We start from the raw sequence: 27545 nt of genomic DNA, 5'->3' as shown, positions 1-27545 counted from the left end.
GTGGCACATACTGTATACAAAAAAAGAGAAGGATTTAAATAACCATCCAACAATATGCACACCACTGCTAGTTTGGGGCTGTGAGAAAATGCTTTTGTTATGTCCATAGTACAAAGTAGATGTGTGTTGTTTTGTTGATACAGCTTGCTAAATAACAATGTGATATACTTTCCCTTCAATCCTTCTCACTTTCACACTCGCACACACACAAACACACACACACACCAGTGGAGGCTTCTGAGGGGAGGATGGCTCATAATAATGGCTGTAACGGAGCGAATGGAATGGCATCAAACCATGTGTTTGATGTATTTGATACCGTTCCATTGATTCCGCTCCAGCCATTACCTTGAGCCCGTCCTCCCCAATTAAGGTACCACCAACCTCCTGTGACACACACACACAGAAATAAATACATGTTTGAGCTTACGTGCGCCTGAAAGCTGCCCTGATGTCAAACCCTTCCACAGCCCGGGCCTCTGAAACATGATAGAATAATCAGTAATCTCTTCTCTGTCATTGATTTTTATACCATAGGTACTATAAAAATAAGTGATATTTACTCTATGCTTTAGTAAGGAAAGGCACTAAGGAGAAAATGAGAAAAAATGTAGTTTCTTTTAAGCTGCCCCTATTGATTTTACTGTGTGTGAGGGCACCCACCATGCACAGTTAGGTCAAAGTTGCAGCTGTCAAACTTGTCTCGGGATGACACCTCACACCTGTAAGCTCCAGCGAAGCTGGGCTTGGCTGCAATGATCTGCATCTCAAAGGTGTAGACCTGAAAACAAAGGCCAGAAATTCCTGGTCATAATAATGTCAGCCAAAACCATAAAACCTCTGAAGTCTTTTGCAAGGTGATCTCTAGGACTTTCCTGAACAACTTTTAATAGCTCATGGCAGTGTCCAACCTGTTTTTGTATCATGATGTTCAGAACTGTACATTGGCGACAACAGTATGTAACATGCCTATGGATGGGACAAAAGTCTAACCTTAGAGTTACGATCATAAAGTTCCTTGAGCTGCAGGTTCTTTCCAGACTTGCTAGCCAGGTCCATCCACTTCCCCTTAAACCACTTGATGGTGGGCTTCTTCAGCAGTGAAGCAGCATTTACTTTAGCCACAAAATTTATGTTCTCACCTGGACAAAATAGTAGAGAAACATGCCTTGACATGCCCATAGCATCTTTATGAATGGCTTACATGAATGGCTATGATCTCTGGGGTGCTGTTCCCTATTGTTACCATGTCTGGTGTCTAACTAAGTCACTCTGGAGGAAAGCGTCTGCTAAATGACTAAAATGTAATGGTGTCACTCACCCACAGCGACCTCCCCACTCTGGGGTTTCTCTGTAAACAGGCCTGTGAGGTCTGTCTTCGTGTCAGGGGCTTGACATTCTGGGAAGGGAACAGGAAAATGTTAAACAGGACAGAGCTAGGGAGAAGCTGGGAGCAAACTACAGAGTATTGATATATCATTAGTTTTTTGTATGTTTTATTCTTCCCAGAAGCTCTGTGGAAGGCCGTAAGGCTGATGCAAAAGCTAAATTGTGATACTGGCAAGCGCAGTGCACAAGTTCTTTATTTTCTTTCAAGATTTCAGTGAAGTATATTACAATGTATCCATTGTCATGCATTGTGACCCTACAACACCACCACAAGCGTGTATCCAGTAGCTCAAAGGATCGGTGGAAAGAATCTGTAAACATTGGTCTAACCATCAGATCCTGGAGTGTCATGTGCCTGTATATTGGCACCTGGCTGAGGTGCTGCTGGTGTAGTGTCCGCTGCTGCAGGGGTTGGGGCATCTGCTGGAGCTACAGTGTCTGTAGCAGCTGGATGTGGAGCTGCTGGGTCCCCTGCTCCACCCTGGGCTTCCTCTGGTAACAAAGAGTTTACAATAAGAGACTCATAGAACTGAATGTTTCTCTAGTTAGTAGAAACATCCCTCCCTTTTGCCTTCAGAACAGCCTCAATTCGTCGGGGCATAGACTCTACAAGGTGTTGAAAGTGTTCCACAGGGATGCTGGCCCATGTTGACTCCAATGCCTCCCACAGTTGTGTCAAGTTGGCTGGTGGACCCTCGAAAAAGTCAGATAATACTTTTATTTCCCTTTTGACCCACATTTTAATTGCATAGACAATCAGGAGTGAATATCAAAAGTGTCACCCAAGCAGGAAGATGACATGCTTGAGGGGGCGGCGTTCATGCAGGAACCAATGAAATGATCGGGGGGTCAGATATCTATCTCTATGGCTTGTTGTTCACTCGAGTATCTTCCCTCTCGTTGGCTAGAATGGTCCTATCTGATCTCACCTCTCCCCGCCTGCCTTCCATCTTTAAAGGACATGTATTTACATTGTTGGGGTGGTCAATCGACTATCTTGTCAATATAATAGACAATCTTTGGGTAGGCGCAGACACATACAGTATATAGATGGCTATGAGTTGGCCTACCTGTAATGTATTCGTGCGCAGGTGCATTCTAATAGTTGTAGGTGGCCTTCCCGCAAGGACGCCAATATTATGAATGACTCGACTATGAATTGTGAATTAAATAAGTTCTGATGATTATTATGTCTGCTTTAGACTATTATTCTACATTGTAGGCTAATGGCGGATTTTGGAATTAATATGCATTTTACATTACCAGTTATGGGTTAACTGTCATTTTGACAGAGGTATGTCCCAGGGGGGAGCTAAGAGAATCATAATCGCCTGTTTGTTTATTATTTATTTAGTTTTTTGGGCAGTTTGCGTAATTGTGAGGAGGCTGATGTGAGCCTGTTATACCCCAACTTGAGTCTGCAGTAGACAGGTTTGCCTGCCCCTAGGCATTTTGTTTTTCATTATAAGTGTTATGAGAAGTTTGGAAATATCTATTTTTTATTACTTTGTCTATATTGTCAATTGAAAGTCTGGATCACCATTGACATAAATAAAAGCACAACTTCTGCACCTGAACCTGCCTGCCTCTTGCAACATTTCTGCCCTTACGACTGCTACAAGGTCCCTATTTTACACATTTTTCTACGCTTATCTTGCAAATATTTCAATTTATCAACTTTGAACAGATCAAGTTTCCATGTGCACTGTGTTATCTCCTGTCAGATGCCTCTTGTGGCTATCTATCCTGAGCACTTGCTGCTGTGGTGACTCATGAGGAAACAATCTGTTTGTGTCAGGCCAGGGTGAAGGTCATCAGGGAGGGTTTGATGTGAATCATGGCAGCACTGGACAGGCAGGAGCTGCTCCAAGTCTGAGCTCTCCACAGCCACTCTCTCTCTGACCCATGACGTTTCCATCTTATCAAACCACACACATTACCTACTGACAGGCTAAAAGTGCACATGTTGCTGTGTGATCAACTATGCAGGGAATGTTACAGTACACACTGTGTTCTGTGCTTGATGAAATGAAACATACTGAGTGATTGTCTGAAATAGACTGTGATCGAAGGTGATGACAACTAGCAGTGCAACAAACAGTGCTCAGTGCTCAACGAACATGGTGTTTATGGCGTTTGGTGGCCTCTGTGCTCGGTGCTCCTCACACTGTGCTCATAGGTGAGTATGGCTCTGGAAACAGGTCTGCATCCTCATAGACTCCCACCTTTCTCCTCCTTCACTTCCTCCTTCACTTCCAATTTGACTTCCTCCTTGACTTCTTTCTCTTTCACCTTTAGGTCAAACTTGACTTTTGACCCTCCGGCAATCACAGCATAGGCAGTGCCGTCCTCCTTGGTGACTGCTTGGATGGTAAGTGAGTGATTGTTTCCATCTGCCTTGATCACATACTTGTCACCAGAGACAAGGTCCTTTGTGTTGCACTGCCATCTCACCTTCGCATCAGGCTTCTCTGTCTCTGTCTCAAAAACCACTGTTGCCCCCTCCTCTGCCACCTGAGTCTTTGGTTTCTTGGCAAATGCTGAGACTGGAGAGGGAGGGATGGGTCAGAATGAAATAATTCCCTTTAAGATGCCCAGTTTGTCATGGATTTTTGCAGTACATTGTGATGTAAAACCTTTGAAGTGCGCTATGATGATACACCATAATATTCCATTATCAAAATGGAAGCTCTTCAGATTAAATTACAAATAAGGTAATATATAACCTTCATTGTACCACTGTCTTGAATTCAGTTGAATGAATCAATTGAAATTGATTAATGCTGAAAAGGCCGATATTATCATTGCAATCATCTGCATTGTAGTGGGTTAATATCAGAGCTCTCCAATGTGTTGTTAATGAGAGGTTTTTATTGTCTAGAACATTTCTCCTCTCTGTGAGTCGTATCATGTGTTTTATTACCCTCTAACCAGGGAAAGGTTTCCAATCAGCTCATTACATCACAAATGACCTCCATATGGAGCAAGATTACCCAATGGGTTTAAATATAGAATGCATATGTGCCCCACTAATAAATGCGCTCAGCAGGCAACCCCAGTGACGGGGGCACAGGTAGCACAGTAGAGGGATTAGTGAGACTCTATTTTAGTTGCGCAGCGAGTATAGAAAGAATGTTACGCCTGTGCTGGGCTTCCAAGTGCGCCTCCTTTTTTCAGGCTAGTGATGACTGGTATCTCCTCCTTAACCTCAACAGTGTATTTATTGGGCCTATGCATATTACATTTCACTCCAATTCCTTCATATAAAGTAAAGTAAATCAGAAAAAATATATAATATGAGGGTTGAAACATAATTTGAAATAACAATAGTTCTTGTAAAAAGAAGAGGAAAAATAGCTAGCAAGCAAAGCAGCTAGCTAGCTAGCACTAGGACCAGGAAGTGTTTACCCAATTAACTTATATAGTTCAACTGTATCTTCTAGTTTCTTGTTTTATTTCAGTCCAAATAGTTCACCACAAATTATTTATTCATCTGTTGGGCAATTCAAAACCCCTTTGCAGATGCAGTGCAAAGCATCTTTGTATCGGTAGAGAGACTAATTCTACGTTTAAAAGACACTTCAACAAAAACCTGATCTACAGAATAATTATCTGTTGATAGCAGGGTCTTGATGTTAATGCTAAATTACTCAAACAGCCCATGACTGTTATACTTTGGGAGATCTTGAATGCTAGATGTCTTAGCAGACATACTGTATCTGAGTAACTAATACTGTGAGGAGGCTGTATTGTCATCTGATCTGTTGAGTTGCTCTTTCCACAGTGAATGGCAATGCTTTCCGTCTGACCCAAAAAAGTGGAATCCTGTGAGGCATTACTGGATCATCGGCACATGATGAGTGATGTTTACACATGAATGCAGTGGTGCATGAAATGATGCACTCTGAATTTAGAACTTACACTCCCCTACGTATTTATTTGGACAGTGAAGCTAAAACTTTGAGATCAAATGTTTTCTATGAGGCGACTGTACAGAATGTCAACTTTTATTTTAACCCAAACCCAACACCTCTCATCACCCCGAGAACACCATCCCCACAGTGAAGCATGGTGGTGGCAGCATCATGCTGTGGGGATGTTTTTCATCGGCAGGGACTGGGAAACTGGTCAGAATTGAAGGAATGATGGATGCCGCTAAATACAGGGAAATTCTTGAGGGAAACCTGTTTCAGTCTTCCAGAGATTTGAGACTGGGACGGAGGTTCACCTTCCAGCAGGACAATGACCCTAAGCATACTGCTAAAGCAACACTCAAGTGGTTTAAGGGGAAACATTTAAATGTCTTGGAATGGCCTAGTCAAAGCCCAGACCTCAATCCAATTGAGAATCTGTGATATGATTTAAAGATTGCTGTACATAAGCGGAACCCATCCAACTTGAAGGAGCTTGAGCAGTTTTGCCTTGATGAATGAGCAAAAATCCCAGTGGCTAGATGTGCCAAGCTTATAGAGACATACCCCAAGAGACTTGCAGCTGTAAGTGCTGCAAAAGGGGTCTCTACAAAGTATTGACTTTCGGGGGGTGAATAGTTATGGACGTTCTGTTTTTTTGTCTTATTTCTTGTCTTTCACAATTAAAAATGTTTTTCATCTTCAAAGTGGTAGGTATGTTGTGTAAATAAAATTATACAAACCCCCAGAAAATCCATTTCAATTCCAGGTTGTAAGGCAACAAAATAGGAAAAATGCCAAGGGGGGTGAATACTTTCGCAAGCCACTGTATATATATATATATATATATATATATATATATACAGTGGCTTTACAGTGGCTTATATATATATATATATATATATATATATATATATATATATATATATATATATACAGTGGCTATACAGTGGCTTATATATATATCATACAGTATGAATATACCCTAAAATAAAAGGTGACATTCTGTACTGTCGCCTCATTTAAAACATTTGATCTCAAATCCCAAATGCTGGAGTATAGAGCCAAATTATAAGTTTTAGCTTCACTGTCCAAATAAATAAGTAGGGCATTGTAAATATACAACGTCCATGCAGACTCATTTGGTAACAATTGGCTCCATAATGATCCAGAAGAAAATGACAGTGGGCTGTATTCAATATAACCTAGCCATGTTTATGCAGTAGCTCTGTTTACACAACTCCTGCCACAGCACATATGTGCATTATTCGGAATATTAGAATTATGTGAGAGAATTCTATCTACTCTTCTTGGTACCTAAAAAGAGTAAACCACAGGGGGAAAAAAGGCTTGTTTATAGGCTACTGCATAAACACTGCAATGTGAGATGATGGTTGGACAACTGTCATCATGACTTCAAGGGGGTGAGTATAAAAGTGGTCTGTACTTTTACGCTAATGTTTCTCTGCTTTGTAACCAAAACTGGGTAGGTTTAAAACTGTGTGTTTTAAACCATTGAAACACATGCATTGCTTAGCACTTGAACATGGACCCATTTCTGAAGGACTGGAAGATGGAGGAGGGTGTGGTCAAAGAAACACAGTATGGAGACAGCGTTATTTTTCTCACACAGATGATCAAATAGAGAAAAATACAACACAGAAGACATGTATAGTTAATATGAAGCTGAAGAGGCAGGTATTGGCAAAGTTCCCCCTTGTAACAGCAACAACTTTCAAACGTAACCTCTCTGAAATGCAACTGTGAAGACAAGAAACTATGACATGAGCTGATCACTGATCAAAAGTCCCACCAGATCCACAGGTTGGGAGGGATTTGTTATTACAGAGGGAAAAGGGAGAGGAGGTAGAAAATCCAGTGATGTCTTTAGATAGCAGCTGGTGATACAATGATGCTGCAGTAAAACGAGATGGAATCTAATCAAGCGCACTTACCTGTTTTTTTGACTGGCTCTGGCATTCTGATTGGACGTTTCTTCCAGAGAGTAACCAACAATAACTAACAAACTCCTTCCTAGCTCACCCCTTGCGTTTAATAGTGGGGCTCCTGAGCAACCCCCCTTCACAACAGTACCAACCCACCCACTTTTGTCACGATGTCTAGACCCAATCCCCTCTCTGTCCGGCAATGAGATAATAGACGTGCACCATCCCTCCCTACTCCTCCACCCCACACTCACACAACCCCAGACTCCTCTGACCTCCTACAGGCCATATTTCAAGGTCCCTTCGCCCAACACCTCAGCTTCATGACAGGTGAAGCAAGGGAGGGAGGGAATGGGAGGTGGGGGGTTAAATTTAGAAACTGAGTCCAGCGAGGTCTCTTTCTAGAGGCTAGAGTATTCCTTTTATCTGTTGGCAGGAATGTGAGTGCTTTTCCCCTGGTGAACCAGGACTTCCAGGAACCTTCCATGGCCGTGTGCACAGCTTTCCATCATCCATCTGGTTAATTTAACATTTATTTTCTGACCAGGCAGCACTGTAAACAGCAAAATACCTTTCTTTATGTTTGTAATGTAACAATACTTTTTCATGTAAAACAAGCCTTCCAAATGGCAGTCAATTTTACATCAGAACCTAATTGCCCAAGGAAGTAATATACATATATGTGTGACCTTTACCCTCTCTAAATAATTCATGTTCTGGTTTAATCATATATTGTTGCCTGAGACACTGGAGCTTAGCATCTTATTAGTAAAGGCCTACCGTCCGAAGCCTCGGCTCGGTGGCATAGCGAGGACATGACAGACTGACAGACTGACTGACTGGAATAAAATATTATGGAGTGTTAACTGTGGATAAGAAGGCATGTCTGACCCTGATCCTTAACCCTACATCCTGATCATTTTAGGATTTTCCTTTTTGTGTTTTACCTTGGCCTTGTGTCTGCCCAGTTGTCTCAAGTGTCCCAGCTATTACCGTAAGCGACCTTATACTTCCTAAAAAATATACAGTATATGTATTTATTTTCAACCTCGTTTTATTTCTCAGTCAGTAATAAATGCAGGAGGGTTCACTTAAATCAATCCTCACTCTGTCTATGATTTTGCATTATTCCATTTAATTATTCTAACTATATCCCTGTCCTTTATGTCTCCTTTTCAGTTGTATTTCTTCATTGTTTTATCCAAGAGGTGCTGTAGGGCAAATACGACTAATAATATTGTCTGTGCCTCTTGATGGCGCCCTCCCTGGATACCCCACTTTGCGTCACTTTTCACTGCAGACTGTGCCCTTTGCTCCCATCATAGAGCTGTGTCAGCACCCAGAATTATTTACACCTAGAGGCTTCGGCTGCCACATATCTGGGCTGGGGGGTGGGTGGATGGTGGGGGACTGGGTGGCCTTGTATGCTGCCAGTGGGCCCAGTAAAGTCTCCACAGCTGCCCAAATGTCTATATATTATCTGGCTCGGCCACTGGGGTTCTGCGTACATGGCTGTGATTCCCAGAGGATTTGCTAAAGCCAGTCTGTGATGTGCTGGAACAATGTGAGGATGAGTCGACTAAAACCACATGACGTGTGAGAAATAGAAATGCTTTCCAGTTCATCACGTGCAGATATGTAACTGAGTCATGCCAACATACAAACAGGCCAAGATGCATTATACAGAGAGCACAGAGTATGGAAAAACAACTGGTCATATACACTATCATACAGTTCAAACAGGAGTCTATGAATGAGAGCATGGGAGAAATATCCCTGTGTTGGAATTCCTAGGCTAGGAATAGATTGCACCCTTTGCTCGGAGGATGCAAGGGTCTGTGCTTCATCTCAGAACACAAGCAGATGATAAAGGCTGGGTGACAAGCCTCTTCACCCTCCCCCATGTCAGGAACAAGTCTAGGGGTTGTGACAGGGAAGTAATGGTCAAGGGGACAGTCCGAAAAGGTTGCAGGTTCAATCTCCCAATGTTCAGAAGGGTTTACTTCCCAAAGTCTTGAGCTAACTTGAGTTAGTATGTAATACACATGTAGTACCATTATACAAATATACAAGCTTTATACCACGGCTTGGCTGAATACTCAATTCTGATTAGCAAAAGCTAATGTATAATATGTTGTGTTTGTGTGTGTTGCTACACCAAAGGTTAAGCAACAGGAATTGTGTATCCAAAGTCAGTGCATCTCAGAGTATCAAATCAATTTCATTAATGCTAAAGAGCTCTTTATCACAGTCTTTTTGTTTGTTTACATTGCATCCAAGTCTAATTGATGTCAAATGTGCACAATGGTCAGTCACTCCAACACAATGGTCAGTCACTCCAAGTCGGTGAATACAGCCAGCTTTAAGAAAGGAGATCTCTGAGGACTTCTAGTGGTCATCTATATTACCACTCCTATAAGCATTCTGGTAATAATGATTGACAGTATCATTTTAAACGGTCCTGTTTCTATGTGCTATGGAATGTAAGAGGTCCAGAGGTGTGTGTGCAAACATTGAGTTGTAGGAGCAAAATTAGCTAATTGTCAGATTCCATTAAGACATTGGCTTTGACGTTCACATAAATGCTTTTTACAAGAGCAGCAAAAACAGTTATTGTTGATTTAAACACAAACAATAGTTATTACATTGATAACCATCTTGCATACTATATACAGTTAACAATCTATCTCTCTCTCTACCCTTCTTCAGGACTTCCACTATGTTTCTCCCTCTACAAATGGGAATATGGCCTCCTCTCCAAGTGAGACCTCCCCCCCAGCACTTCACCACTGAACTGATAAGTCAGCTTCTTCTTGACCTTTTTGACCTCGCCTGTCTTGCCATAGTTGCGAAGAGCCCGTGCCATCTTCTGGTAGGTCATTTTCTTGCGGTTGCCCTTCTGTACGCCCCACCGATGTGCCAGTGCCTCCTTGTGTTTCGAGGAGAACTGGAAGGTGCCCTTGTCCCTGTCCACCCACCAGATACTGTCCTTCATGTCCCCGTTCCTCAGCAGATCCAGCAGGAACTGGTACAGACGGATCTTCTTCTTGTTGCCTATATTGATGTTGACAAAAGGACAAAATGGTTAAACATGCAATGGATCAGTTGAGGAGGTTCCCTACCTATGATCTACATGGAGTAGGCCTACATGAGTAGGATTATTGTGACCTCAAAAGCTAAATGAAACATGTGAGATATTAGGTATGCAATTTATGAATGAATTCCTTACCCAATTCTCCCCTTGTTACATGGGTGATGTGGTCTCTCAGACACTCTTCATCAGACACTTCTAGTGGAGGGCTGCGGCCTCCTGGCTCCTCGTCATCTGAGCTCCTCATCGTCTGAGGAGAGGGGTGCAAGTAGCCCATGGCTCGAGGGCAATACGGCACCTTGGGGACAACAAACAACAATAACCATGCAGTCATTACAATACAAAACCATCATTACAATTACAATACATTATTTTTGGAGCAGTACTCACTGAGAAATTACTACTTAGCAAATTAGATACCATGCTGATCACGTTATATACACAATGAGGCGCAAGTGTTATTAATGATGGCAACCAATCATCTATCCCCACCACAGGTGGCTGGTAGCACCTTAATTGGGGAGGACTGGCTCATAGTAATGGCTGGAACGGAATCCATGGAATGGTATCAAACACATCACACACATGGTTTCCATGTGTTTGATACCATTCCATTTACTCCATTCCAGCCATTACTATGAGCCATCCTCCCCTCACCAGCCTCCTGTGAATACCCACTCCCTTGAATTTATCAAATGACAGTAGAATTGAATGAATACTTAAAGAGATCCTCCCCCACATATAATGTGTGAGAAAAATAGATTAAACGCAGATTGACTTAAAGTGTAGTCAACTTTGTTCTAAGGGCAGAAATAATCTGATTGGTTTAGGGCAGAACAAATCCGATTGGTTTTGAACTGAGAATATTGTAAATTACTTTGAGTTACAAGTTGTAATGTTTTAAAATAATTTTTGTGTTACAGTAGTCAGACAAATGTGACAGTATCTCTAAGATACAAATGGTCTCCTGAATTGAAGCAAAGAGTAAAATGTAGCAAACTAGCAGCATCATGCTAAGCTAATCAGAACAGGCTAGCTACCTAAGCATTTAGCAACCTCTTAGCTACTCATGTTGAATTAATAAATATAATGTTCAGTCATAGAATAGAGCTAGCTAGGTCTCGAATATACCTGTAAATCAGCTCCCATTTACTTTATCAAAATATTTAGTTGAATAAGCTATATAAACTTTTGGGGGAAGAAATGTAAAATGCTAAGCTATATGTAGCTTAGCTGAGCAGAGACCTACCTCCTACTAATGTCGAATTATAAAATAAAAATAGCTAGCAAGTTAGGTCTCAAATCTGCCAGTAGGTCAGTTAACATTTGTTTTATTAAAAGTTTAGTTGAATAAGCGATATAAACAAAAAAGGCAGAATTCAAGCACAAAAGTATTTACTGCCCTAGGGGCAGCCATGGATTTATGGTCATTTCCATGTAAAAGGACCCATGAGCACCAACATGTGTAGTTCATAGGAGCATGTCAAATTGCTCCTATGAGCTAAGAGTCTATACAGTGTATTTTAGAAATTAAGGCAGACATACATTTTTCAACCAGGAATAAGCAAAGGCATTTTGGTCAAACAGATGGAAAAGGGGTCTTAGAAAACATCCACCAGAAAAAGTCTTAAAAAGTATTAAAAATACATAAAAACACACACTGTACAGTAGACTGTAATGTACTGTAATGTACTGAACTGAACTATGCTCTACTTTACTGTACTCTACTGTACTCGATTGTACTCTACTGTACTATACTAAACTCTACTCTACTGTACTCTACGGTACTGAACTGTATTGTACTGTACTGAACTCTACTCTACTTTACTGTTCTGTGCTCTGCTGTACTGTACTCTACTGAGTTCTACTGTGCTGTACTTTGATGTCCAAACTTCTGAAACATAGACGTCTTTGATTGTTTCAGATTTGGTCCGGTTTCGACCAACCAAATTTGGTCTTGTTTTGGGGCAGAGCTCATTTAAATAATAGCCTTTGTGTAGAATAATCCCTAAATATGCAAAGGAGGATATTGCACATTTCTACCTTTGTGTACCTATTTAAGATAGATCACCATGAAGAGAAGAAATTATATCCATAATTATGCATTTCTGTGTAGTGCAGATCAGGGACATTTACATTTGAGTCATTTAGCAGACGCTCTTATCCAGAGCGACTTACAGTTAGTGAGTGCATACATTTTTCATACTGGCCCCATGTGTGAATCAAACCCACAACCCTGGCGTTGCAAGCGCCATGCTCTACCAACTGAGCTACAGGGACCCATGATGAAATTCCGTTACCGCAATTCAGTTACCCGGTGTAAATCCACTTCACTTATTGTAGTTCAATAACCAAAATAGATTTTTTCAAAGTCAATGTGTCATGTCAAAGCTGACACCCCATTCTTTCTGCAGACATTGTTGAATCTTACGTTTTTGGAAAACGTGGACACATAAAAGAACTCTTACCAAACTTTGAATCTTCACAGTTCTTCCAGTAAATGTGTTCTTGTAAAATGTTCTGTGTAAATTGTTAAAAGTAGCCCTTGTGCATAGAGTCCTTGTGCACTGTATGGTTTGTTAACATCTTAAGGATCTGACCCTTTTTTTCAATTTTCACCTAAAATGACATACCCAAATCTAACTGCCTGTAGCTCAGGACCTGAAGCAAGGATATGAATATTCTTGATACCATTTTAAATGAAACACTTTGAAGTTTGTGGAAATGTGAAATTAATGTAGAAGAATATAACACATTAGATCTTGTGAAAGATAATACAAACAAAAAACATGCGTTTTTTGTTTGTTTTTGTTTTGTTTTTTCATGATCTTTGAAAAGCAAGAGAAAGGCCACAATATAATATTGCAGTTTAGGCTCAATTTAGATTTTGGCCACTAGATGACAGCAGTGTGTGTGCAAAGTTTCAGATTGATCCAATGAAGCGTTGCAATGCTGGACTATTTTGTATTAAGTCTGCCCAAATGTGCCGAATTGGTCAATTGATACATTTTCAAGTACATAACTATAGAGAACATACAAAAATGATATAGTAATACAGTAAGTTTACACACTCCCAGGAATGTCATACATGATGGATCATTAGCTTATACACTAACTTTCACACATCTAGATGGCCGGGCGGGGTGGGTGTGGAGCCAGAGACAGCAGGGGTTCAAACTGTAGAAACCAGTTCCTACATTTGAATATAAAAATTTATTTTATCAAACAAAACTATGCTACATTTTATCTCTGGGACCCTTAGGATGACAAATCAGAGCAAGATTACTGAATGTAAGTACATTATTTACCTTCCGAGGTGAATGTATCAAACCAGTTGCCATGATACGTTTTTTGTTGTTGTGCACTCTCCTCAAACAATAGCATGGTATTTTTTTCACTGTAATAGCTACTGTAAATTGAACAGTGCAGTTAGATTAACAAGAATTGAAGCTTTCTGCCCATATAAGACATGTCTATGTCCTGGAAAGTTTGCTGTTACTTACAACAGTCATGCTAATCACATTAGTGCACGTTAGCTCAACCGTCCCGTATACGGGACACCGATCCCGTAGAGGTTAAACTTTGAAATCAATCGTTTTTGTTTGGCATACATTTTAAGGGAAAAATCGGAGTCGTGGAATTGCCCTTATCTAAATTATATCCTATTGTTATCTTCACCCAAACTAACATATACTGGCATATTTGAGACCTAGCTAGCTAGGTCTATTCTTTGACTCAACATTAGTAAAAGATAGCTATCTACTAGCCAACTAGCTCTGTTTAGCTTAGCATTTTATATTGATGCCCCTGGGGCAGCATAACTGTCCATCCCTGCTTAGCATGTCACTGCTAGCTTGCTACATTTGACTCTTTGTTTCAAGTCAGGAGACCAGTTGTATCTTAGAGGTATTGTCACATTTGTCTGACTACTTTAACATAATAACAACTTATAACTCAACGTTTTATTTACATGATTCTCAGTTCAAACCTTCGCCATGTTTTCAAGAGTTGTATATCTGTTAAACTCTGCCCATTGACCTGTTACTTGGCAATATAATCATCTCAATTTAGCCCAGCGGTGGCAAAGATTATAGGGCACCGTCCCTCTGCATGAGCTGTGATGTGTGGTTGCTGTTACAGATTTTACACTAAGAACACTGACAATGATTTGTGTGTGTGTGTGTGTGTGTGTGTGTGTGTGTGTGCGTGCGTGCGTGCGTGTGTGACATAATGTTGGGGGAGGCCTCTTCTGGTTAAAAATGAATTATTTGTTCATCAGCCGTTAGTGAGTTGGCAGATTATAGTTCTGTAGCAACACCAGCAGGCCCCAGTTAGGGAAAGGCCACAATGTCAAACCATCTGTCTGTAGGCGCACCCTACATCCTCCACGCAACACAGCTCACCAGTAACAAACAGTAGCCCAGATACACTTTTCATAGTCATTTCTTTATCTGAAGCCAGATGACTGATTTTATGTTTACCTGTTATTAAACATTTCTGAGGCATTGCTATTACCACTAGAGGGGACATGGAAATACATTATGCTACTTGCTTTAGGATTGATGATCTGTTATGTTCTTTTTTTTTTCTCCTGAACATTCAGAACATTCTCTATTAGTCATGTCCACTCTACTATCTGCATGAAAGAATGACCAACTCCAACGCTCTGTCTGTGTTAGGGGAAAAGAGGGGTCAGGGGGGTGGGCTCACCGGTGGAGGTAGGGCATTGTGGTATCCCCCAAGGCCAGGGTCCAGCGAGAGAGTGTCAGCATCATTATAACGAGCCATGCTGGGTACATGTAGATGCTGGACACTCTGGAGCTCAGTGAAGTGGCCCTCTGGCAGGTTGTCAAAGTCCAGCGGATGAACATGATGAGTGGTGTGATAGTCCCAGTGATCTGAACAGAGAGAAACATTTTAATTGTTCATAGAGTAAGAGGTAGGTCTGAAGGACGTGTACACTAAATGGCAATGTTCAGATGGCGTAGAATAGAGAGAACCTAGTTGATTACAGATTCCAAATACATGTAACACACAATGTCTGCTATTAGTTTAAAGAGTGTTCAGCAAAATGTATTAAGCAGTTTCCTGTTCACACATCTTTGCTTTGGCAGTTGTCTTTTTCTTTCTTTGAGCCCGAATGTCACAAATGTGAAAACGTGTAGAAACTCTAAAAACATTCTGCATGTAAACATGTTTTAGTGATCTGTTGTGTTCTGTCCTGACACTGCACCAGAGACTTACCATTCTTATTATTTTCTGTTTATCAAGCCTACTGTAATAATTTAGTTCATTAAATGGAGCAGAGCCTATATCATTCTATAGCTCCTATTAGTAAATACCAGTTTATTCTTGGCAGTAGGATCAGTTGATTACAGGAGAAAATACAACTGAACCTTTCCATTTCAATAAACCCCAGGGGGGAAAGTTGTTCTATGACTGTAGGTTGACAGAAATGGCATCTGTTTCCTGTACTCCATGGGGGCAACATGGTTGGCCCCAGCTGCAGTGTCTTGATGCTTTTTATTGTCTTTAATATAGCTACTGTGTGTGATTTCCTCAGGCCTGGTCAAACACATAGCTAGTTGGGCTGGCACTATTCACTTCCGTATAAGTGATATTCAAATTGTTTATTTTGTCAACAATTATGTGATGGTAAGTGTATCATAGTAATCATGATTATAAATAGATAATACATGAGGTATTAATACTAGGATTTTTTTTAGTGTTTTAAAGCTCACCTCCTTGACTCTCTCCATCGATGACATACGGATATGAATATTCTGACATCTGTTGTCTATAGATGTCGGGTTCGTACATGTCTTCTGATGGCTGTTAAAACAAAAAGGATATCCTCAACTGAAAGCATATCAAAACTTCACATAATGTCTTACTATTGTTTCCAAGGAACTGACACTCAACATTTATATACCGGTACAAATTGCTTTCTGCCCTTGATAATATTTGTTGATAATGACATTGCTGAACAACATGTTTTTGGACAAAAACATACATGAAAATAACTTGAGCAACTTCAGCTCTGTTTTTTTATTTTGAGCTTCATTGACATTTACTATAATACCTTTGCTGTTTTTTTTAAATGGTCGGTCATAACCTTACAAAATGAATTGTTGTGAATCAATAAATATGATAAACTATTATGTTAGAAATATTGTTCTTGTGAAAGTATGTAGACCACAAAATCACTTACACTGCGTAAACAAATGTATTGTGTACCAGTTTAAGAGTTTGAAAATTAATGACCTTGCAGTAATCTATTAACATATTTTCATTAATGATCATAATTAGACAAAATAAATGTTAATATGAAATCCAAACTTGAATCCAGTGAGCTTACAATGCTTGAGATGCATTTTCTGTATAAGTACATCCTATGGTATATAAACAAGTAAATATGCTCAACAAATAACCACATCCCTGTACATACTTGGGCCTATAACTGAATTAACACAAATTGTTTGACTCATCGTGTACTTACAGGACCAGGTGAGATGAGGTACCCCTCCATTCTGTATGGATGCAACATGAAGGCTTCTTCTTGAACCGACCTACTCTCAGGCACTTAGCTTGCAATTGTTTCTCACACTCTTTCAAAACTTTTCTCGCACCATTGCACAACGTTTACCAAATTTCCTCTCACCGAACGAAACCCAAAATGTCTCCCTCTGCCTTCACAACTTTATCCACTTGTAAGCCAAACAATTCTCTGGGACTCAAATTTCGTCTAATAAAATAAAATAAATGAGACCTACTCAATGGCAAAACGTTTAAAGGGAACCTGATATTTTGACTTCTGGATATCTTTGTGGGTGTACACATCTCAGTGTGTCTGGTGGTAGTTCCTGGTCATTGGTGATTTGTCAGGGGGAGATTCTAACATCTCACATTTATTAAGGCTCAATTGCGTCACCTCCCAAACCAGCCAATCATTTCAAGGCCTGTCTTAACTGTCAGTCTTTACTGGCAGTAGCATAGCATCTGTCAGTGGATATTATCTTTGCATCTCATCGTGACCAAATTTTCCCAACCAAATTTTAAAAAAAAATGTTGTATGGCTAAAGTGCAGGTATCCATATTCATATACCTTGCATACACTAGAAAAATCAATATGAATATAAAACATCTAACATTTTAATGTTTTACCATGTTTCAATGCCAGACACATAAACATTGTCATCTCACATTTTAAGCTGGTTTAATTCTTACTTATCAGACCAGTATCAGTGTGTACATTGGATTTGGTGTTCCGCAATGTTCAGCACTTTGACCCCTGTTATTCCCTATATTATGCTATCCCTTCAAATAAACTTAGTGGTGTAAATATGGCAATTTAAAAACAAACCAGTAGCTTGAGTTCTAGCCATATCAATAAAATAATGACTCACATACATCAATGAATTCTGCTGTATTTCTATCCAAACAACTGTTTTATCTGTGTGTAGATTAGCTGGACACATAAAATCATGCCACTTCCTTTTTGCAATCCTGCAACAGGTCTGTGGAGATTAAGGGAGAGGAGATAAAACACATCCTGAGACAATAGTAGTGTTGGTAGGGGAATTCTTGAGAAATCGCAAATGTTTTATTCTATTTTCTGACCATATGTGTTTTTCTCACCAAGATATTCTTCATCATAATGAGTACAGTGTACTGTAGGTCTACTACTAGACTCAGATGACCCTCTCTCCTGACCCTATGGGCTGGTTTACAGGACACAGTATGAGTATTCCTTTTTATCCAGGACTAGGCAGTGTCTGGGAAACCAGCCCTATCTGTCTCAGTGATCTCTCCCTGACACAACATCTCTGTTTTATCTTGAAGAGAAGTGAGGACACAAGGCAAGCCTCCACTGACAGGCTTGTGTAGGTTTGGGCAGAGGAAGAGTGCATCAGTCTGATAATGACAAGGTACTTGAAATACTGTAGACAGTAAGATCCAAATCGCACTGAAGATAATTTCAGAATGATTATTATATTCCCTTGGTTGTACAAAGCTTAATATAACACACAACCAAAAACCCTGTAGAGTCAAATTAGCTCTATTATGGATGTCCATGTGTAGTGTCTTGTGAAAGTATTCACCCCCCTTGGCATTTTTCGTATTTTGTTAATTTACAACTTGGAATTAAAATGGGGGGTTTGTATCATTTGATTTACACAACATGCATACCACTTTGAAGATGCAAAATATTTTTTATTGTGAAACAAACAAGAAATAAGACAAAAAAACGGAAATCTTGAGCGTGCATAACTATTCAGCCCCCCCAAAGTCAATACTTTGTAGAGCCATCTTTTGCAGCAATTACAGCTGCAAGTCTCTTGGGGTATGTCTCTATAAACTTGGCACATCTAGCCACTGGGATTTTTGCCCATTATTCAAGGCAAAACTGCTCCAGCTCCTTCAAGTTGGATGGGTTCCACTGGTGTACAGCAATCTTTAAGTCATACCACAGATTCTCAATTGGATTGAGGTCTGGGCTTTGACTAGGCCATTCCAATACATTTAAATGTTTCCCCTTAAACCACTCAAGTGTTGCTTTAGCAGTATGCTTAGGGTCATTGTCCTACTGGAAGGTGAACCTCCGTCCCAGTCTCAAATCTCTGGAAGACTGAAACAGTTATCCCTCAAGAATTTCCCTGTATTTACCATCATTCCTTCTATTCTGACCAGTTTCCCAGTCCCTGCCGATGAGAAACATCCCCACAGCATGATGCTGCCACCACCATGCTTCACTGTGGGAATGGTGTTCTCGGGGTGATGAGAGGTGTTGGGTTTGCGCCAGACATAGCGTTTTTTTAAATGGCCAAAACGCTCATTTTTAGTCTCATCTGACCAGAGTACCTTCTTCCATATGTTTGAGGAGTCTCCCACATGCCTTCTGGCGAACACCAAACGTGTTTGCTTATTTTTTTCTTTAAGCAATGGCTTTTTTCCGGCCACTCTTCCGAAAAACCCAGCTCTGTGGAGTGTACGGCTTAAAGTGGTCCTATGGACAGATACGCCAATCTCCGCTGTGGAGCATTGCAGCTCCTTCAGTGTTATCTTTGGTGTCTTTGTTGCCTCTCTGATTAATGCCCTCCTTGCCTGGTCCGTGAGTTTTGGTGGGAGGCCCTCTCTTGGTAAGTTTGTTGTGGTGTCATATTCTTTCCATTTTTTAATAATGGATTTAATGGTGCTCCATGGGATGTTCAAAGTTTCAGACATTTTTTTATAACCCAACCCTAATCTGTACTTCTCCACAACTTTGTCCCTGACCTGTTTGGAGAGCTCCTTCGTCTTCATGGTGCCGCTTGCTTGGTGGTGCCCCTTGCTTGGTGGTGTTGCGGACTCTGGGGCCTTTCAGAACAGGTGTATATATACTGAGATCATGTGACAGATCATGTGACACTTAGATTGCACACAGGTGGACTTTATTTAACTAATTATGTGACTTTTGAAGGTAAAAATCCATTTAAATTACAGGTTGTAATGCAACAAAATTGGAAAAACGCCAAGGGGGATGAATACTTTTGCAAGGCACTGTATTCTATTGTTTTTCCTCTCCTTTATCTCTATCAAAGACTATCTTTAATTTTCTGTGAATGTTATAACCTTATTTGATATTATTTTGATGTGCTACGTAGCACCAAATACAGTGCATTCTTTGTTTAATAATCAACATTAACAAAGGCAAAAAATCTGTTTGACTTGCTGGTTGTGGTATAACTATCTTAATTTGGTAGGCCTGTGCATTTGATTTTGGTGTACTTTGTTGTATTTTGGTTTATGTGGCCTTTCTGTTTGCCTTGCTTGTATGGTCTGGGGTTATAATTTGAGTACACTGCATCCTTTTACCACTTGTGGGGCTGCTGAAACCACACAGCCTGTCCATGGCCCCCATGTTAATCACAGCTGTCTGAGGAAAACTGATGACATTTAGTATTAATATACTATGTGCGTTACAGCAAGCACAGCACGCTATTTTCACCACAGCTATTTTCAGAGCACACAAACGACTCTCTAACACAGCTAAAAAATGTGCTGTTTTGTCAGAAATCAATCAGGTTTCCCAGATCTTGTAATCTGTTTAAAATGTGCTATTAGGTGGAGACTGGTGGACATCTCAGTAAGAGGCCGGTCCCTCAGCCTCATGGACAGCACTATAGTTAGTTTGATGAGTATGATTAGTGTAATTTCTGTTCCCCTGTACTTTGCTTTACACAGTACATCCACATGCAGATCTATTACATACAGTGGGGAAAAAAAGTATTTAGTCAGCCACCAATTGTGCAAGTTCTCCCACTTAAAAAGATGAGAGAGGCCTGTAATTTTCATCATAGGTACACGTCAACTATGACAGACAAAATGAGGAAAAACAATCCAGAAAATCACATTGTAGGATTTTTAATGAATTTATTTGCAAATTATGGTGGAAAATAAGTATTTGGTCAATAACAAAAGTTTCTCAATACTTTGTTATATACCCTTTGTTGGCAATGACACAGGTCAAACGTTTTCTGTAAGTCTTCACAAGGTTTTCACACACTGTTGCTGGTATTTTGGCCCATTCCTCCATGCAGATCTCCTCTAGAGCAGTGATGTTTTGGGGCTGTCTCTGGGCAACACAGACTTTCAACTCACTCCAAAGATTTTCTATGGGGTTGAGATCTGGAGACTGGCTAGGCCACTCCAGGACACTTGAAATGCTTCTTACGAAGCCACTCCTTCATTGCCCGGGCGGTGTGTTTGGGATCATTGTCATGCTGAAAGACCCAGCCACGTTTCATCTTCAATGCCCTTGCTGATGGAAGGAGGTTTTCACTCAAAATCTCACGATACATGGCCCCATTCATTCTTTCCTTTACACGGATCAGTCGTCCTGGTCCCTTTGCAGAAAAACAGCCCCAAAGCATGATGTTTCCACCCCCACGCTTCACAGTAGGTATGGTGTTCTTTGGATGCAACTCAGCATTCTTTGTCCTCCAAACACGACGAGTTGAGTTTTTACCAAAAAGTTCTATTTTGGTTTCATCTGACCATATGACATTCTCCCAATCCTCTTCTGGATCATCCAAATGCACTCTAGCAAACTTCAGACGGGCCTGGACATGTACTGGCTCAAGCAGGGGGACACGTCTGGCACTGCAGGATTTGAGTCCCTGGCGGTGTAGTGTGTTACTGATGGTAGGCTTTGTTACTTTGGTCCCAGCTCTCTGCAGGTCATTCACTAGGTCCCCCCGTGTGGTTCTGGGATTTTTGCTCACCGTTCTTGTGATCATTTTGACCCCACGGGGTGAGATCTTGCGTGGAGCCCCAGATCGAGGGAGATTATCAGTGGTCTTGTATGTCTTCCATTTCCTAATAATTGCTCCCACAGTTGATTTCTTCAAACCAAGCTGCTTACCTATTGCAGATTCAGTCTTCCCAGCCTGGTGCAGGTCTACAATTTTGTTTCTGGTGTCCTTTGACAGCTCTTTGGTCTTGGCCATAGTGGAGTTTGGAGTGTGACTGTTTGAGGTTGTGGACAGGTGTCTTTTATACTGATAACAAGTTCAAACAGGTGCCATTAATACAGGTAACGAGTGGAGGACAGAGGAGCCTCTTAAAGAAGAAGTTACAGGTCTGTGAGAGCCAGAAATCTTGCTTGTTTGTAGGTGACCAAATACTTATTTTCCACCATAATTTGCAAATAAATTCATAAAAATCCTACAATGTGATTTTCTGGATTTTTTTTTTCTCAATTTGTCTGTCATAGTTGACGTGTACCTATGATGAAAATTACAGGCCTCTCTCATCTTTTTAAGTGGGAGAACTTGCACAATTGGTGGCTGACTAAATACTTTTTTTCCCCACTGTACAACATAAGGCTCCAGGATGCTAGGCCTTTGACAGCTAAGAAACAAGATGAAACCAAAACAGGCAGCATTGTGCTCATCCCATTTTGGGAAAGACAAAAACAAACTTTCAGTTCTGTGTTTAAATGAATGGGTCAATACATAAAATGTATGTTTCTCACAATGTAAAAAGCTACAGGAAATAGGCAGATAACGTTCCAACAGAATCAGGCCTATAATATGGTTTTACATTTCTACTGTTAGTCAATTTCAGTCTTGACCACCATAATAATCATCATCATCATCATCATCACACACACGCACGCACGCATGCACGCACACCACATACACACACACACACACACACACACACACACACACACACACACACACACACACACACACACACACACACACACACACACACACTATGTAAAAGAGGAACTGGGAAATTCTCTTTTAGATTCAGTTCCTTATAGGGGGGTTGCTGTGAATGACTCCATTTGTGTGTCTAAACTTCAGTATGATCTAGGCCGCAAAACTTAAAATATAAATCTATAGGGGTATTTCAGTGAGTGTCTTGTCTGATCACGTTGGGCCTTTTCATACAGTAAGGAAACGTAATACTTATTCTATCTAATCAGTCCCTGCCAGATCAGACCAGCTTCTCTCTTTGGTAAAACACAGTAGATAAAATGTCTACTGTGTTTGTTTTCCACCAATTACTTGTGGACACAGATCCTGGACACAGATAAAGCCTTTTACTGGAATAGAAATACTTAATTAATGGCAATACTTCGTAAAACATGCTCACCGGACAAAACAAGCAATGTATAGTGTAGAGAATCATTGTACCATCTAAACCACTGTCAAATATATTTTCAATAACCAAAAATATTGTATTTCAGCGGTTTGAAGCTGGTGAACAAAACCGAAAGTAAAAGACGCAAAAACAAAACTTAAGAACTGGAAGCATAGAAATAGCGCACATAGAACAGATCTACAGCTTCTTAGACTTGCATTCAATGAGAATGACAGATCTATAACACATATTTCTATGTGAATTTGGTCGGTTCGTCCCAAAAAGTTACAAATTGCAGCTTACATTTTTTTCTATCTGCCGTAAAATGTTTTGCTTGCAAGGTGGCGGGGCCCCCCAAAAGCGTAGAGTCTTTTTTGTGGCCCCCATTCCCATCAAAGTTGCCCATCCCTGGTCTAAACCAATTAGAGTTTTTTAAATATATTTTTTAGTGGCAAAAGGCTGTATTCTTTAGGATTGCAAAATAGTCACAATTTAGGCTTACATTTCTATTCAGGACTATATCTGGCTTTAACTGATACCTTTGATTATTCACATGTCATAATCTGTCAGTTTTATTCTGACAGACAGAGAGCCTTTACTAGACCTCTGTGGCCTCACACTTTTGGGTCATGAGAACGTACCCACAGACCCTCTCACAAGGGGATGACATGCATGACCACTGACTGTGGAAAACAGGATACAGAGACCGTCGCAACAGGAAATGTTGCACTCTTTGTCTATCTATTCTGTTTGACCAAAATTTCTCCAGATCAATGTCCACACTGTGCTGGTTTTAACCACATTTACGTAATCATCCTCTGACAAACTCTCTTGAACAACTAGAGTAAATTAGCTTGAATAGTTGGAAACATGTTATAGCCCAGTAAAACATTCGATCACACTTTATTTGGATAGTCCGGATCAACACACTATGTTGATAAGCAACTGCTTGCTAAGGTTATGGTTAGGGTTAGGTTTAGAATAATGATTAGGATAATGGTTAAGATAAGAGCTAGTGTTAGTAGATAGTTAGTTGAAATGTTACTGATAGTGTCTGTAGAGCATCTACAGATGGACTATCCAAATAGTGTTACCAAACATTCTTCATTCTAGTTATTATTTAAAGAGTACTGTTATTCGTTTTGATGTGCTGACAACATATTCTAAACCAAGTAATTACATTTAGAAGAAACAAATTAAGACAAATGTGGATACAAAGTATTAGCTCCCAGTGATGACCATAGGTCTACTGCCTAGATGTTAGCTAAAGATAATGTTTAAAGGCACATTTTTACTCTTGACGTAATCCATTGACTCTCAGTCAAAGATAAAATATAGCATTAACGATCAACATGGGTAAATTAGCATTTATTTTTCAACAACTTATACTGTAAGACTATCAAATTAAATAATGGAAAAAGATATAATGCAAACAACTGGAATCTCTCCCAAGTGATCTACAAAGGCCAAATTGCCTCTGTCATTGCATCAACTTTTTACTCCATTCAATAAAAAGTAGCAAGAATACCGATACTAGTAATATAGATATATCTCTGATCTGAAACCAGCAGAAAAACATATTTCATAACATTATAATCTGTATCAAAGGATGCTCATGGGAAGAAACGCCTCCTGTCTCTCTCAGTCCAGCCAGCCTCACTCTTACCGTCACTCTCATCAGTCTTCCAGGAGCAGCATGTATAGTAGTACGCTCTCTGTGAATACAGGAGAATCTCATTGAGTCGGTTAAAGCAAATTACCACAGAGTGCAAGAAATCTGAGATTTCTATAACTCACTGAATTAACTAGGGAACTAAAAACTTCCTTAATTTTACCAATTTAAGCTGGAACTCAAAATATTTTCTTCTTCTTCTCCTTCTCCTTCTTCCTTAAACCAGATGGTAACTAAACAGCTTGCCACAAAGCAAAGCTTGATTAGAGGTAGTGGTCGAGGTAGTCGTCTGTCATCTTATTTCTGCTCCCTCTGTGGGGGCCCTTGCTCCTGCCAGGCCTTATACTGCAGCTGCAACTCAGTAGTATGCCACAGCCTCCATTAGATGACCATATGATGAACTGCACACCAAGGGCCCTTATTGATTTGGATGTACATCAGAGAGTTGTTTATAACAGAACAGAGTGGACACACACTGCTATGGGTGTGGGTTATCCAAATGTAAGTCGTAATTTTTTGTTTTGTCTACTGTCTACCAAGATAATAAAGAACTGGTTGTATGCATATGTTTTGGAGGATACTCAGAATATCAAATCCCAAAAACCATTCTTGAAAAAGAGAGCAACAGTCAGGAAAATGATGGTTTTGAGGGCATGGCCTGGATAGACAGGCCGCAGAGAGGACCCTGACCCTGGTTTCCTGCCTGACTGTCACCAGCCGTTTCGGTGGCCGTCATCTCTTTCACAATGACATGAAGCCACCCCTGACAGGCGTGCAAGGGGACATCCAGATTTCTCACTTCTTATTCCCGATTCCTCATTTTCCCCAATGCACTGGGCTTTACAAGATCCAACCATCAGACAAAGCTTGGATAGAAGACAAAGTTAAATCACATGGCCCATTGACACACACACACATGCACACACACGCACACATAAACACACACGCACACACTATGTTTTCTATTAAACTCTGCTTCATGGGCCCTTGTCCCACCAACCATAAGTTCCTCTTTCTATATGCATTGCTCAAGTCAGCTAGGGATGACTCATAGTGTGGACATTATTCATGTTTTCTGTTATCTTAACCTCTCACAAACAGTCTGCATGTGTTCTCAAGACCATCATGTGTCCATTGTGTTGCACCAAAACAATATATCAAAAATAATCAAGATGGTAGGGATAAAAACACAGTGAACAGAGGACATAGACGGCACAGTATGTGGGTACAGTATGTGCGGGTGTATTGTGGTGGAAGGTGGGGTGTATGTTTTTGTGTTTGGAAAAGTCTGGAGTTAAGTGAGTGAAAAAGGGAAATGTTTGCAAATGCCAGAGCCAGTGTGTGTCTGCGAGCAGGAGATGTGACAGAGAGAGCTTTCAATTTTATGCAGATATGGGATATACATTTTAAAACAGATAATAAAAATAGTTTATTTATTTATTGTCTTATCATGATGGAGCGGTCCCCAACCCTGTATCCTAGACGCCCACCTGAGCGACCCACACACTAAGGAGAAATCCTTATCTGTTTTATAGGCCTACTGCAAGTAGCCTATATGCAGCCAAGACAGAAATATAAAGGCATCAGAGACCCACTAAAGCAGCACTGCCCCCTCAAGAGTCTGAGCCTGCCTGGCAGGGTTGGTCCAATACAGCTAAAGCCCCCGGATGGGTGAGCATAATATACAAGGAATTTCTCAAAGCTGCTAATGAGAACCTTGATGACCTTGTACCTAGTCGGTGGGGATTACGGTGGGGTGCCCCCACCCAGGTAGTGGCAGTGCTGGCAACACTAGCTGCAGTAACCCACAGGGAGGGGTTCACACTCGGAAAATCAGAGAAGGGGCAAATTATTGTGGCCCTGGTGTCACAAAATCATCAAAAGGTCTGACTGCACAGAGATGCTTGGGGAAATGTTCACAATGGGGGACCAGTGTGTGTGGATTTCAGGGTAGGGGGGTGTATCTGAGCGCCATAAGCTAGGACTTGACATTGGTTAATCAAATCTCCCCATTCTTGCTCAATTATGCATGCCTTCTCAAACAGCTACAACTGTATATGCATTCGCACATCAAGTCTTCTCTTGAGTTGGGCTTGGGGATGGAACAACTGTTGAACATCTGAGCTTGTGGTTGTTTGTGGGGGGGAAGGGTGTGGAGTGTGTGTGTGTGTGTGTGTGTGTGTGTGTGTGTGTGTGTGTGTGTGTGTGTGTCCCACATCTGTTGCTATGGGGTAATGATGTTAGGGACAATACAGGATGAATCACAATAATTATTTGCCAAAATAATAATTGTTTACCAAAAATGAAATGTTTGTAATGCCAATCCTGGTTATAGGTAACAATCTTTTGTATGAACTGCCAACATTATTATACATATTATTTGTTAATTGTGGAAATAAATTAAGATATGCAAGATTTTTTATACAGTATATCTTTTTTAATAACTGTATACAATACAATCGAGGTGAGTGCGTTGGAAATGCTTTTGGCAGTTAATCTGCTTCTGTTCTGTGGGTGGCACTGTGTGCTCTTTTTAAAGGATGGGTCCCAATCTCTCAAAGGCCCTAAGATACAGGTGGACAGTCACTGGGACGACAATCCAACTTGGGATGGGGGGAGGTTTTAGCGGGTGGAATAGTGGAGAACAATTGGACGTTTACTCAGTAGCAATGCAAATACCATGGTATAGCTATATGGACAATCATTATGGTACTTTTTAATGGTGAGTTTACAAACATATATTATGATAAATAGAATTGAAACATGTATCTCATTATGGTAAATGGTGAAATAAGTATAGCCAGTTATAATTGTAATGGTTTAGCAGATAATAAGAAAAGACGATCAGTATTTACCTGGCTGAAAGAGAAGGAATATAATATCTATTGTTACAGGAAACT

General features: G+C 40.5%; 2 protein-coding genes across 10 annotated transcripts in view; both read right to left on the bottom strand.

Moving 5' to 3' along the window:
- Window positions 1–7388, bottom strand: part of LOC121556303 (myosin-binding protein C, cardiac-type) — a 57903-nt gene extending 50515 nt beyond the window's left edge. For 2 of the 7 annotated variants that reach the window (XM_045216590.1, XM_045216593.1), the window contains exons 1-7: window positions 7256–7387; window positions 3615–3935; window positions 1720–1881; window positions 1322–1399; window positions 994–1142; window positions 664–781; window positions 431–479 (exon numbers count right to left, since the gene is read on the bottom strand). In XM_045216590.1, the coding sequence (XP_045072525.1) occupies window positions 431–479; window positions 664–781; window positions 994–1142; window positions 1322–1399; window positions 1720–1881; window positions 3615–3935; window positions 7256–7280 (902 nt within the window). In that variant the 5' untranslated portion in view covers window positions 7281–7387. Of the gene's footprint in view, window positions 1–430; window positions 480–663; window positions 782–993; window positions 1143–1321; window positions 1400–1719; window positions 1882–3614; window positions 3936–7255 lie in introns of all 7 variants that reach the window. The other 5 variants (XM_045216591.1, XM_045216594.1, XM_045216592.1 and 2 more) reach the window with 5 other exon arrangements.
- Window positions 7389–8278: 890 nt separating this feature from the next.
- LOC121556305 (transcription factor PU.1) lies at window positions 8279–24863 on the bottom strand. Of its 3 annotated transcripts, XM_045216598.1 has the most exons (6): window positions 24809–24863; window positions 24640–24688; window positions 16079–16169; window positions 15048–15235; window positions 10476–10635; window positions 8279–10300 (listed from the first exon to the last, which is right to left on the bottom strand). In XM_045216598.1, exons 2-6 carry the CDS (start codon window positions 24649–24651, stop codon window positions 9978–9980), a joined length of 774 nt encoding a protein of 257 aa, XP_045072533.1. In that variant the 5' UTR covers window positions 24652–24688; window positions 24809–24863; the 3' UTR covers window positions 8279–9977. The 3 variants fall into 3 exon arrangements, with proteins under 3 accessions (XP_045072533.1, XP_041726156.2, XP_041726155.2); XM_041870222.2 differs by lacking the exon at window positions 24809–24863 and having other exon boundaries at window positions 24640–24730; XM_041870221.2 differs by lacking the exons at window positions 24640–24688; window positions 24809–24863 and adding an exon at window positions 16837–17235.
- Between the last annotated feature and the right edge of the window lie 2682 nt (window positions 24864–27545).

This window comes from Coregonus clupeaformis, unplaced genomic scaffold (assembly GCF_020615455.1).
Source record: "Coregonus clupeaformis isolate EN_2021a unplaced genomic scaffold, ASM2061545v1 scaf0746, whole genome shotgun sequence".
NCBI classification, from domain to species: domain Eukaryota; kingdom Metazoa; phylum Chordata; class Actinopteri; order Salmoniformes; family Salmonidae; genus Coregonus; species Coregonus clupeaformis.
Note: the sequence above shows the minus strand (reverse complement) of the source record. Positions and strands in the feature narration are given on the sequence as shown.

Excerpts from the sequence above, each read along its gene's own strand:
- LOC121556305 (XM_041870222.2), bottom strand. The coding sequence starts at position 24,711 with ATGAGATTCTCCTGTATTCACAGAGAGCGTACTACTATACATGCTGCT. Across the intron at positions 16,170-24,639 it reads GAAGACTGATGAGAGTGACG|CCATCAGAAGACATGTACGA; the intron begins GTAAGAGTGAGG and ends TTGTTTTAACAG. Across the intron at positions 10,636-15,047 it reads ACAATGCCCTACCTCCACCG|GTGCCGTATTGCCCTCGAGC; the intron begins GTGAGCCCACCC and ends GTTGTCCCCAAG.